At 41.8% G+C, this 14,516-nt stretch overlaps 1 protein-coding gene across 1 annotated transcript in view; it reads right to left on the bottom strand.

Moving 5' to 3' along the window:
- Positions 1 to 9,581: 9,581 nt before the first annotated feature.
- si:ch211-207e14.4 (interleukin-17 receptor D) overlaps positions 9,582 to 14,516 on the bottom strand; it is a 23,753-nt gene continuing 18,818 nt past the window's right edge. The window contains 5 exon segments of the mRNA XM_037771383.1: positions 9,582 to 10,931; positions 10,934 to 11,294; positions 11,539 to 11,711; positions 12,967 to 13,113; positions 13,811 to 13,877. Coding sequence (XP_037627311.1) covers positions 10,750 to 10,931; positions 10,934 to 11,294; positions 11,539 to 11,711; positions 12,967 to 13,113; positions 13,811 to 13,877 — 930 coding nt within the window. The 3' untranslated portion in view covers positions 9,582 to 10,749.

The raw sequence follows: 14,516 nt of genomic DNA, 5'->3' as shown, positions 1-14,516 counted from the left end.
CCGCTGATATGATGTTTCTTTTTGATTGCTCATATTTTCAAGAACTGATCAGTTTCATTCTAGCTGTCTACGGGCAATAATCTGTAATGGTAAGGGTACATTCTGACAGGGCTTAAGGCATTGGTCATATACTGTAGGTGGTCACCTAGGGAGCCGACCTCTGGGGTGAAAAATGACGGCTCATTTTCTGCATTGAGGAAACAAACAAACAAACAAACAACAAATAAATAAATAAATGCACTTTTCACCCCTGTAACTCTCGTTGTAGTGAAACTGACTAAACACTTTTAAGCCAACAATATCAAGGACCAATTGTTTATTTATATTATAATAAACATATCTATTTATGAACAAAAATCCTAATTTTTGTCTTAAAACCATTGCGATGTCTGATGCGTGTTGTGGTTTACGGGGTTATGGTTTAGTTTTCTGTGGGGTTGAACCCTAACCCTAACCCTAACCCGGGGGGGGCTCCAAATCCATTTTTGCCTAGGGGCACCAAAAGGGCAAGAGCCGGCATTTTGAGTCCAAACAAATGCACATGCCTTTAATTATAATGCTGATTATTATTATTATTAGTAGTAGTAATAGTTTTTTGGACACGCGAGTGGCGTGGCTCTTTTTGTCCAGACTGATATACGTCAACAACTATTGGATGGATTGGCATGATATTTCGTATAGACATTCTTGTTCCCCAAAGGACGGATCCCTAAGACTTTGGTGATCCTCTGACTTTTCCTATTGCACCAATGGGTTTAAACTTTAATTTGTCCATTACTTTGGTTTATGACCAAACACCTGCAAAACCACTGACCCATCAGCCTCAGCTCTATTTTGTTTAATGCTAATAAGCAAATGCTAGCATGCTAACAAGCTAAACTAAGAAGGTGAACATAGTAAACATTATACCGGCTAAATATCAGCATGTTAGAATTGTCATTGTGAACATGATTGCATGCTTTCCGTTAGCATTTACTGTAGCACTACTGTGCCTACATGTTAAAGGTTAAAATACTTCTTGTTATGTTTGTAATTCTCATTACATCTCCACAGCAATCAATAAATCAAATGCTCTGACCAAAAAAAAAGACATATCTGTAGCTGTCGCAGGACCGTAATAAGCCAGTCTAATCAATTTATTCGGCCCAAATGAATGGCTAGCTACCTGCCTGCCTGCATGCGCACACTTTGCCTGCGCACTCACTTGATTTAGTGATTTTCGGAGCTAGTGCTGTGAGCAACTTTCATTGGAAAAAAGTTGGCTACACTGGGCTGGGTTTTTTGGTTGGATCATTTTTAAAATCTAGACTACTCTTCTCAGCCAACCTTAACCAACCCTATATACGGCCTCACAGAGCTGCTAGCATTGCTGTAGACTCTTAGTCTCGCTATATGATTACCACCTCAAGTTTCAGTGGAAAGTTTAGTGTCCCATAACGGACCGAATTCTTTCAGAGGTGTTACCGAGTGATAGGAATGAAAACACAAAGCCCTTTGAGCAGTGTTGGATGGTCTGGCCACATATGGTTTTCTTGGCCACAGTTAATGCAACTAGTATGAATGTTTGGAGATGTTGTGGAATTGACAATGCGGAGAGGTCGCCTAGCAGAGAGATGGAGGGGGAGAGGGGGGATGCTGAGATTGAGGATCTCGGATAGCTCTCTCATGACCTCCGACCAAAACCGCCTAACTGGGGTGCAGAGCCAGAATGCATGGAAGTGATTGTCTATTGCAGTTGGACAGTGAGTGCAGGTGTTGCTGTCTATAAAGCCCATATTATACATGTTGTGAGTGGTGGTGTGTGTTCTGTGTAGTACCTTGTATTGAATTAGCAGAATCTTGGAGTTGGATGTCATGGCGAATGTATTGTTGTATATGGTTTTCCAATTAATATCTGATTGATGTCTATTCAGGTCTGATGTCCATTTGTCTGTTGGTATTGAAACTGTGTTGTCGTGGTGTGAAAAGAGTTTGTATATCTGTGATAGCAGTTTTTTGGGTTGAAATGATTTTAGTTTTAGTAATAGCAGAGGAGTGAGGTTGTTGAAGTTATAAATATCAATTTTCTTTTTTATGGTCTCTTTCAACTGTTTTTCTTTTTTTTGTTTTACCTTTATTTATACAGGGGAGGTTCACTGAGAGCAATGCTCTCTTTTTTTCGGTTACACATTCACACCTGGAACCTGCCCGGTACAACACAGTTTGATCTGCTGGCTACTGAGCAGCTCCACTGGTGCGGTTGGGATTAGGGGCCTTGCTCAACGGAGGGACAAGCGCTGCTTTTTCACTTTCCCCACCCAGATTTATCCTGCCCGTCCGAGGGATTGAACCGACAACTTTCCGGTCACAAGCTCGCTTCTCTGACCTTTAGGCCCCAACTGTATGTACTGGTCGTGACATTGGTGGGGTAGGTTGTATGCTTGTTTAAGAAGGTCAAAGGTCATGAGAGAGCCACCACTGAAAAGGTGACCCAGGCTGGTTACTCCTCTCTGCTTCCATGCAGGAAAGGTGATAGGTTCTTTATTGATTTTAAACATGTGGTAATGCTGGATAGGGGTGAGAGTTGAAGGAGATAGTTTGAGGTTGAGTATGTCGTTAGCTTTCCACCAGGCAGTGAGAGTGGTATTTATGGTGCAAGATTTGAAGCAGCTGAGGGTTTTGACTGGTTTATCTATGAAAGCAATATGCTGAATGGGAAGATCCTTTCAAATGGTCTGTTCAGTATCGAGCCAGGCAGAATTGGAGTTGTTTGTCCAGTGTCGGATATACTGAAGCTGGTGGGAGGAGAAGTAGTGGTAAAAATTTGGTGCATCTAATCCGCCGTACTGTTTGGGTTTTTGGAGTGTGGTTAATTTGATCCTAGGTATTTTTCCTTTACAGTAAAATGTATTAACTGCTGAGTTTAGAGAGGAGAACCAGCCCGGGGGTGGGTTAACAGGGCTCATGGATAATAAATAGTATATTTTCGGGAGAATGATAATTTTAACAGTGGAGATGCGGCCAATTAGTGAAAGTGGGAGTTTATTCCATCTATCCAGATCTTCTTTGATATTGTATAGTAAGGGAATATAATTGAGTTTGAATATGTCATTTGGGTTTGTGGAAACATGGATTCTGAGATATGTAATGGGTTGAGTTGTGTACTTATAGGGTAAATCCCCAATCTCAGTATCCCAGTCCATATGAGTTAGAGGCAGAATCTCGGACTTAGACCAGTTGATGGAGTAGCCAGACACCTTGCCAAAGCTGTTAATCAGGTTGTGGTCTGACAGAAGGGAGGATGAGGGAGTTGTTAGATATAACAAGCTGTCATCGGCATATAGACTGATTTTATGATGGTGTGAGTTAGTTTGAATGCCTGTGATGCTGTTGTTCTGTCTTATGGCTGCGGCGAGTGGTTCTATGAAAAGTGGAAAGAGTAGTGGAGAGAATGGGCATCCTTGTCTGGTACCTCTGTTTCGGTTGAATGATTTAGATATTTGTCCATTGGTGATTACTGATGCTGAGGGTGTTTTATATTATATTTTAATCCAGTTGGTGAAGTAGGAGCCCTAGCCAAAGTGGTTACATGGCCATCCTACCCTGTCAATGCCTTTTCAGCATCCAGAGTTAATGTTATGGCAGGATGTTGGATTTCTTTAGCAGTTTTGGCTATACTTAGCATTATTACATTAACTAATCTTTGCATGTTTTCTGAGGAATGAAACAAGTCTGATCCTGTGCACAACTGATGAAATTACAGATTTGAGTCTTAATGCCAAAGCCTTGCTTATTATTTTAATATCAGTATTTATTAAAGATAGGGGGCGGTAGCTGGAGCACTGTGTGGGGTCTTTGTTTGGTTTTAGAATAAGTGTTATTTAAGGCTGTGGAGGATCTCGGAAATCATTTTGAGATATAAGGGTGAAAGATGATGATGTTGGTGATGTTACGTTTTTCAGCTTGTTGTTTCAGTTGATTAGCCAATAGGTCACCGGTTTTATTACCAAATTCAAAATGTTGTTGACGGAGTCTGAGGAGGTCGTATTCTGTGTTTTTGTCAGTCAGTAATTTCCAGCTTCCAACACCCATCTGCTTCTCTCCACCTCAGCAACCACCAGCAGCATTACGTCAGTTTTTCCAATGTGAAAACTACTGGCAGGGAGTCTTTAAGTTCATTTTGAAAGAAGAAGAATTGGTTGTGGTAGCAAGCACCCAGCACGTTTCCACCTCCTGTCTGCGTCCTCTGTTTACTGTCAACAAGCGAGGTACGAGGTGTTGAGAGAAGGTCACTGTTGAACTGTAATAAAAAGCCCACATCTAATAAATGCTAAGGGTGAGATGTGGAGAACTGGAATGCATGCTAGTAGAACGAGACAAATTTTGTTTTGGGGTAAATGGGATATTGTTTTACTAAAATATAAGGGCTACGGGCTACAAATACTGCAGATGCTATTTGTGCACTGTGTAATCTGTCATCTGTAGTTTATTTCAGCCTCTCTATGTTCAATTCAATTCAATACAATTTATTTTTATAAAGCGTCAAATCATAACAGAAGTTATCTCGAGACGCTTTTTATAAAGAGCAGGTCTAGACCGTACTCTATAGTTTAGAGACCCAACAAGAGATCCCCCATGAGCATTGCATTGTGAGGTGTAATAAATCACAATGCTGTAATAAATTGTACTACAAACACATTAGACTGTATATTAGATTTTGGTCCAGAGGTCATATCAAGGTCTGACTGGTGAGGTTCAAAAGGACTTCAAAACAAAGCAGGTAAACACAGGAAATATTGGTTTACAATGAGGGTCTATTTTACAGTTTACTGTTAGCCGGTTCATGTCATTGATTTATCTTTATGGCCCACAACCGCAAAACACGTCACGTTCTTCTTCCAATAATCTTTGGCCCTGGCGGCTATGACTGTAGCGCGCTCAGTGTTTTCTTGCCAAGTCATGGTCGGTCAGGAAGAGGGAAGTATTATTTGTTATGCTCCTTATCAGGGTCACATTATCATAAAAAAAATAAGTTCTACCAATCTACGGGTGTATATGGCTTTCTCAGAAACAAAGATCAGTTAAAGTAGATTACAAACCTCACACTAGGATCCAAAAGTTTATCACAGTTCTAAGAATAGCTTCCCACAATAAAGATCCTTCTTTTGAAATCATCTCATGCTATAGGCCTATTTCTGTTTTCTTTGAGTTGATCATTTTCCAGCACACTGACCTTCACTTCAACATGTGGCTTTTATGGTTACTGTATATTCATGCTGAGTCTATTTTTGTGTGTAATTGCATGCAAAATGAAAATGATGACACGTTGTAAAAAACACCTGTTGTCACACCCTCCGTTGCTCACGGATTGGATGCAGATTATTATTTCATTTGTGTGTAAAAGCCTCATATTAGCTTTGACTGAATTTTATAATTGATTTTGGGGGCAGCTGTGGCTCAGAGGGTAGAGCATATTGTAAAAAATGAGATTTTCATGTCATTTACATTATAAAGCAGGTTTAAGTGATATATAAATACTGTGAAAGTATCAAAACACTCAATCCATGGATAAATACACAGAAATTGTGCATTTGAAACAAGCCGTTAGGATTTCTGTCCATTTGTGATGTCACAAATATACAATATTTAGACTATTACACAGTTTTAAACGTAAACATACTAAATGTGTCCCAGTTTATTCCTGGTTGCAGTGTATGTGAATGACATCAGCTGACAGGATGTAAACATGGACCCAAGCTGTTGCCTAGCAACGCAATTCCGTTGCTTCTTGTTGAAATGCAATAAAACGGAGCGTTTCAGACAGAGCATGCATACAGGTATATTCAGACAGACAGTGTGAGAAAAATAATGTGTTTTTTGAACATTAAAGAATGTAAACATTTTCTAGTAGAAACCCAGAATACAAGCATGAACCTGAAAATGAGCACGATATGTCCCCTTTAACCCCAAATTGCGCCCGAAGGCATAGCCATCGGTGTGTGAATGAGTATTTAGATTAGATCCTGATGGACAAAGTTGGCACCTTAGCAGCCTCTGCCATCAGTGTATGAATGTGTGTGTGAATGGGTGACTGCTGACATGTAGTGTAAAGCGCTTTGAGTGGTCGGAAGACCAGAAAAGCGCTATATAAATGTCCATTTACCATTTTTGCAGGGAGAGAAGAAAACATTACAGAGAGCAAAAGCTGCTCCAATGTAAATATTGCTTGTGCGACACCTGTGGCCGTTAAGTCAAACAGGGGAGACACCGGAGTTTAGGTCAGAGACGATAACGTTTCTCTCTGCGGAGCCCCCTCACTTCACAAGACACGGGAAACCTCTGTTGGTCTGGAGGAGCTGCAGCAGTTATTTCTGCACAAACGTCCACTGTACATTCACTAGATATTCTAGGAGCTAAACTAACTCTTCTGCAGTGTGGAGTGAACGAGCGCGGTGTGTGAGTGAATGCAAGCAGGCAGAGGAGCAGAGTACAGCAGAGACTCCGGTCCTGGAGACCAGAGCTACGGTCTCCTCCGCGTCCTCCGACCGCGGCCAATACTATTTTGCAAGACGGGCTTCACTAGATACAACTTTTGTGTAGTTTGTGTTGGAGTCTGAGTCTGAACAGCATAGCCACACGCGAGCGCGCATGGGAAACCGACCCGGATTGATTTATACGTGTAAGAAGTGACAAACAGTCCCTTTAAAGACACATTTGAAAAAAATATCAACCTATCCTTTAAAGCAATTTATTTGATCGACTGACTAAGGAAGCATAGCGATAAGTGTTAAATCTCCAGGCTGAATTAATAACTGAAAAAATAACACAGCAATCCGGAGGCAGCTCCAACCATAGGACATAGTGTATTGCTTGGTTGCAGTACACCCATGCACAAGTCCCCTGGTGAGTAAGGCAGCAGGGTACATACAGTGCACAGTGCGAAAACAGTGGGACGAAAATGTGGGCAGGTCAATGGAGGCCAACAGCTCTTTTTTGCTTTGAGACCTCCATAGCAGCGTAAATCCAGCCTTCCAGTCTCCTGTAGAAGGATCAGCAGTAGCAGTAAGAAGTGTTGTAGTGGCTGTTAAAGTATGTAAGTAGTAAGAAAGTCAAGTGTATTTATAGAGCACTTTTTCGTGGAGATATCGCATAAATAGATACAAATGCATGAAAAGCAGTAAAACAACATGACCTAAACTTAAAGAGTGGGTATAGGCAGAACGTTGTTGGCATCATTGGGCAAAAATTCCATAATAACCTTTCAGCATATTGTAATTCAAGTGTTCTGAGAGAAAACTAGACTTCTGCTCCTCCTCATGGCTCTGTTTTCAGGCTTTAGAACGTTTAGCTTGTGACGGGAGACTTTGACCAATCACAGGTCATTTCAGAGAGAGAGAGCGTTCCTATTGGCTGTTCATTCAATGGAGGTAGCTGTCAATCACTCGCAAACTTCAATCAAACAGTCAAACTAGGCAGCGCTGATCAAATATTCTGTTATCCTAATGCCTATTTATTGTCTCAACTGTTTTCAGATACATCTTTACATCTTGTAGTGTACTGTTTAGCTGTAAGATGTAATCTCTCTGGCTCCTTTCAATGCAAAGGAGTAGCGGCTCTACTCCGAGTCCCTCACGGATGACTGAGCTTCTCACCCTATCTCTAATGGAGACGCCAGTGACCGATCTAGTTCTTTCGGTCATGACCCAGCCCTCATGACCATGACCACCTTGCAAATGCAATACCGCCCCCGCTGCTCCGATTCTCACGTTCCATTGTCCCCTCACTCGCGAACAAGACCCCAAAGTACTTGAACTCCTTCACTTGGGGTAAGGACTCATTCCCTACCCGGAGTAGGCAATCCATCGGTTTCCTGCTGAGAACCATGGCCTCAGATTTAGAGCTGCTTCACACTCGGCTTCGAACCGATCCAGTGAGTGCTGGAGGTCACAGATTGATGATGCCAACAGGACCACATCATCTGCAAAAAGCAGCGATGAGATCCTCAGCACACCGAACTGCAAACCCTCCTCCCCCGACTACGCCTCGATATCCTGTCCGTGAATATCACGAACAGGATTAGTGACAAAGCGCAGCCCAGGCGGAGGCCAACCCCCACCGGAAACGAGTCCGACTTACTGCCGAGAACCCGAACACAGCTCTCGCTTTGGGCGTACAGAGATTGGATGGCCCTGAGAAGTGACCCCCTCACCCCATACTCCCGCAGCACCCCCCACAGTATCTCCCAAGGACCCGGTCATACGCCTTCTCCAAGTCCACAAAACACACGTAGGCTGGATTGGCATACTCCCAGGCCCCTTCCAGGATCCTTGCTAGAGTGAAGAGCTGGTCCGTTGTTCCACGGCCAGGACGGAATCCGCATTGTTACTCGATAATTTCATGAAAAAAGCTAGTATAGCATGTCGAAAAATGTATCCGTTTACTAAAAAACTATTGAACCGAATGGTCTGAACGAAAAATACTATGCCTTTTAATTATTTTATAATCAACACTGTGGAAATAAAGTAAACACTTACCAGATAGGAGCTCTCCTGAGGTGTTTACCCTAACCCTAACCTCTTCCCTCCCTCCCTTTTTCCTTCCCTGACAGTCCCAGTAAAATCTATGTCGTTGATCAGCATTAAAACACTTTATAATTATTACTAATGTCATGTTTTCTTGATTTATACTAACATTTGAAATGTTTTATTTATTTAGTTTATTCCATTAAATTACACTTATATTTTATATATATTTTTTTCTTTTATATATTGTGTGTATTTTATTATGAATTTTATCTTCTTCTATTATCATTAGTATTTTTAAGGTTGAACAGCGACTCCAGACGGGACCTGGCATCTGTTAAAGTTGAAGAAATCTATTCCTTATACACGGTCGCCATCTACTGGACAAATGTTTTTATAGAAGCGCACTTCCACACCACATTATATTACCATAGCTTCTTTTAAACAACCAATAAAGATATCTTTCTCCTACTACAGCACTGATCTCTTTGTCTATACTTAGAATTATATCTTTATATATTTCACATTAATTACTAACTGCATGATTTGATGTTTTTTATCCCTCTCACAGCACTTATAACATCTTTTATAGCACTTATATTTATTTCACTAACCTGCAGTGTGTGTTTTTGATTGTGCTTTTACATATTATGAATTATTGAACCTCATTCCTGAGAAAGATATCTTTATATTTATATTTATTTTTATTCTTATCTATTTTTATTATTTTATTTTTCTACCTATGGAAGCTGCTATTTTAACATTGTCCTTAAACATTTTATAAGGGTTTTAGCGTTACATTTAACAGTACCTCATGGCTTTTTTACCTATCTCTCCGTTAGTGGATCCTTTTAAATTAAAATTTTTAATTGTATAATTTTAACAACATTTTAGTGTTTTAATAAGGCAATTTTAGGAATTTTATTCATCCGGTCCCCGTGCGCCCGTGCACCTCGTAGCAATCAATTAGATTGCTACGTTTTAACCCAAACCTAATCCTAACCCTAACCCTTTGCTATTTGTAAAATAGCTTCTTTGGCCAAGTAAGTCTTGGATGCATATTTGATTAGCCAGGCAACATCTGTTTTAATCTTATTTTATTAGACGATTAAATACACAATAGAAAATTCATATTACACAAAAAACACAATACAATAAGACAGCTCACTTTATCCACATGTGAAACCTCACATCTGCATAAAATAAAAATGATAAGACCCATTAATCCATTCCTATGTATATGAGATATGCACATGCATAAACTATAAGCCTCAGTGTAAACATGCATGTGTACAATGTGTACTTCAAGGCAAACATTCTCACAGAATAACTTCAATAACTCGTGCATGAGATTAATAGTTAATTTACGTACAATGCTTATATTACAATATATACTTTGTTTGTTACATGACATCGCAAGAACACAAACAGAAAATGTCTGCTAAGAAGGGTTAGGGTTTTTTCATTAGCTTTATCGATTACACACATTACTGGACGTTCTTTTTACAAATCCTTCCTGTTCACACACACACACCCACACACACACAGACACACACACACACACACGCACACATATGTGTTTATAGACAATATCAGGACTTTTGAAAAAAAGGTGACAAATGGTGACGTGCCTTTCCCAAGGTCCTAGAGACCTGGGAATCAAAGTAATTCCAAGCCATGCTTCTATGAATACATCCATCTGTTGAGATTTTGTCTAAAGCTATATTTTGGTCAGACCTGATTTTAATGCTACAGAGGCTCTAGAACACTATAGTGAGTTTGGAGAAATGGGGACACCAAAAATGTCCTCGTCTTTCCGAGTGTCCTGATATTGAAGCTGTGATATGATAGAATTGTCCTCATTTGTCATGAAAACAAGTACGCGCGCGCACGCACACGCGCGCGCACACACACACACACACACACACACACACACACACACACACACACACACACACACACACACACACACACACACACAGATGTAGCATGTAAACACATTTTAGAGGTCAAAGTGCACGGTTTCTGCCATTGCAGCGCAACTGAGGCAGAGGTTGTTAGTTGGTCGTTTGCTTAAGGGTACATCGGCAGGGATTCTAGATGTATTAGTCACCCTCACAGTTTATCCTGTCTTGCCAGTTTGTCTGGAAGTTTGTGGCCATTATGAACGTCTCTCTTCAGGCCAACCTTTCTCCCATACTGGGTTGAGCACTACCAGTAAGTCAGGGTGTATGGATTCCTTTTTTTGTTAGTCCCCTCCTTCCACAGAGTGATGCATTTTTGCTGTCATTGCCATCCGAGCCGCAGAGATAGCCCACTGCAGAGCTGCACCGGCCGGTAACTTAGTAAAGCCTTCCTCTGAGATATGGTTTATCTTCAGGTAACGCCCCGGCCCGTGCAGAGCCACTCCATGGAGGTGGGAGAAGAGCTGGGTAAGTCACTTGTCAGCATGTAGTGAGATACCAGCCTCAGCTCAGTGGGGATGTCAGTTTCCTCAGAGTACTCAAAAATGGCCGCCATGTATTTGGACAGGTCCCGGCCCCTGGCTATGGCTCGGCCCACCTCATCTCCGATAAGTTGAACGGCTGCGTAGGAGCTGAAGGCATTGGACCCAAAGTAGACCCCCCCGTCTGCCTCCTCACCTTCGTCGTCACCCTCTGGAGGCTTAGGTCTGCGGTTGAGGCCCCGAGAACAGATCACCAAGATGAAGTCACTCTCCCGGATCTGCCTGCAGTGCCAGGCCATGCTGCCCTCCTCAGCCACGCTCAGAGAGTCCCACAGGTCCAGGCACACCTGGGAAGCGAGAAAAAAAGAGTCACAACAAACCGATCTAATAACACATCTAACCCCACCCCTATCTCATATTAAAGAAACAATGAAATGAATAATATAATCATTGGCTGTGAAAGATGGTGCAAAAATAATCTCCAGACATTTATTAAGTTTTTTATTTTTAATTTGTTTCTGCCCGTCTGATTCAACTCAAACAGAACACATCACAAAATGCATTCCAGTCATGAACTGTCGTGTCCACTACCTGAGTGGCCATGTGCTGTTGTATGAAGGCCCCTAACTGCATGACGGCTTTGACATGAGCGGGCCCATCACAGCTGCTGTAACAAATCAGAAGACGAGGAGGGGTCAGCCTGTTGCTGGTCAGTGACATCACTTCCTCCTGAGCCCCGCTGTCTTGATGCCGCTTGATAATATCTGAATGGATAAAAAAAAGAAATCTGGTTGGGTTTCACAAGATGCTGGTAAAGACAAAGAGACAGACCGGAGCCAAAAGAACAGTTCTCTGTCAAATGGCGTCCAATGGCTTTCATTCAGGAGAGCGCTGGTCATGTCCCGTGTGTTAAAGGGACTGTTTGTCAACTCTTACACGTATAAATCAATCTGGGTCGGTGTCCCATGCGCGCTCGTGTGTGGCTTCGCTGTTCAGACTCAGACTCCAACACAAACTACACGGAAGCACCAAAACCGCAAAGTTGTATCTAGTGAAGCCCGTCTGTTAAACAGTGTTGGCCGCGGTCGGAGGACGCGGGGGAGACCGTAGCTTTGGTCTCCAGGGCCGGAGTCTCTGCTGTACTCTGCTCCTCTGCTTGCCTTCACTCACACATTGCGCTCGTTCTCACTCGCTCAGCTCGCTCCACCTCTCACGTGCATGCGTGCACATCACACACTGCAGAAGAGTTAGTTTAGCTCTGAGAATATCTAGTAAATGTACAGTGGACGTTTGTGCAGAAATAACTGCTGCAGCTCCTCCAGACCAACAGAGGTTTCCCGTGTCTTGTGAAGTGACGGGGCTCTGCAGAGAGAAACGTTATCGTCACTGACCAAAACTCCGGCATCTCCCTTGTTCCCTCCGGCCGCGGTAGGAAGGCTGAGGCAGGAAAAGCCAACACTAGGATCAGCAGTGATTCATGGAGAGACCTTCGTCTGGTCAGCTAACATTACTGCCAAGCAGCTGAAATATAGAGTGATATTGTGCTTTTAGCTGACGTGTGTCGCCTCACTGTTTTGACGGATGCTCGCTCACATTCAGGTAGAGCGTGCACACGGGCGAGCGCGAGCAACAGGACGCTGACTTTCGTTGACTTAACGGCCACAGTTGTGCTGTTAACAAGCAATTTCTGATTCTTACAAACAGTCCCTTTAAGTTTCAGATTTGAATCAGCTGTTCCTCCGTGTCCAGTGTTCACGTCAACTCACATTTTCACTGTACAAATGTATAGTTTTAAGCCCATCCATGTTGTTTTTCTTAAACCTAACTAAGTGGTTTTGTTGCCTGAAAGTAAGCAAGTGTTTTTGTGTAATTCCCAACATTAAGCATGTTAGTTTCACTATGTTAAGTTTACTGCAAGCGAAAAGTGATGACAAGGGGTTTGACAAAGTGTCAGTATGTGACAAGTTGGGATGAGAACGTGTTATTTTTTTACATGAAGTACTTGGTTTGTTTATGCACCTGGTTTGATGTCAAGTTTCTTCTTCTGCAGCTTGGGCCTCCTCCTGGTGAGAGCAGCCACTAAGCCTACAAGTATGGCTCCCACAGCCAGGCCCAGTGGAAGCATCAGAGACAACGAGGGAGTGACAGAGAGTGGCGAGGAACCTCCTGACAATGGGGGGAGTATAGTGATTACATTAAAATTCAGTTAGAGTGACATTTTGGGAAATGTGCTTATTTTGCATGACTGCAGAGAGAGTTGGGCGAGAAGCTTGATACCACTGTCACTAGAACTGGGAGGAGATTAGTTTATAAAGATTGGAAGCAAGGGAAACAACTAGGCCGGCTCTCTCTGAAGTTAAATAATATGCCTACTAGCACCTGTCAAACCAGCAAACTAGACAACAGAAAATAATGGAACCCAGCCACTAGTCATCAAAAAAAAAGGTACAGCACATAACTTCCTGTAAAACCACAAACTCTAATTTTGTTATATTTCTTTCTGTGTAAGGATTAAACAAATGAGATACAGCATATTCATTACTAAGCTTTAGAGGTGTTGGTCGGCATGTTTTTGAACTTTGGAGACAGACTGGATGTTTCCCCCTAGTCTTTATGCTAAGCTAATCACCTCCTAGCTATATAATTAGCATGGATCTTCTCATCTAACTCCCGACAGTAAAATAAAAAAAGATATTTCTCAAAATTTCGATAATTACTTTGAAGGATGAAAGACTGATGGGATTGATCACACATGTATTAAATATCATTTGTTTTTATAGCAACAGATACTTCACATCTCCACAACAAAAAGATGAATACAATGTGTGGATCAGCAGCAACGTAACAGCCTCCCCTACTGTACCTTTTTGAATGTGCAAGACCTGAACATTGAAGGTTTTCCTCACTGCATCCACTTCATTAGCTGCAATCTGTGACACAAGAAATGTTGAGCATGAAAGTTTATTCTTGACCCTGGACATTATAGTTTGACAAAATGATCTTACACCTGCATTAATTAATTTTTTTGGCCACTTGGGGGCGGCACAACGAGCTGTAAACACAACACTGACATAGTATCACCTTATAAAGTTGATGTAGCAAACGTGTTAGCAAACAGTTTCCCACATAAAAATACATAAATTCATATATATACTGATCAGCCATAACATTATGACAGCACGGGCACCCTGAACAGTTTGCGGTAGGGATGTCACGATACCAGAAATCTAGTAGTCGATACCAATACCAGTGAATTTCCACGATTCTCGATACCAATGCGTTACCACGGTACAAAAAAAACAACAACAACAACAATAAATCCCATGTAATTCAACACGTACTCTTTTATTAAAAACATTTGAACATTACAAAAAACAGAGGCATGTAGCCTTATAGTAATAAATAAAAATAATTGATCCATTTTGTTCATTTTGGCATATCAGCGGCATGTTATCAATCGATAGTCAGATGAGGGTAGCTACATACTGACCGTGAACGCATCTGGTCCATCAGCTCAGAGTAGCAGGAGTCACACACGGGTTGAGAGAGTTGACAGACCGAGAAATGGC

Source organism: Sebastes umbrosus, chromosome 6 (assembly GCF_015220745.1).
Source record: "Sebastes umbrosus isolate fSebUmb1 chromosome 6, fSebUmb1.pri, whole genome shotgun sequence".
In the NCBI taxonomy this organism is placed as follows: domain Eukaryota; kingdom Metazoa; phylum Chordata; class Actinopteri; order Perciformes; family Sebastidae; genus Sebastes; species Sebastes umbrosus.
Note: the sequence above shows the minus strand (reverse complement) of the source record. Positions and strands in the feature narration are given on the sequence as shown.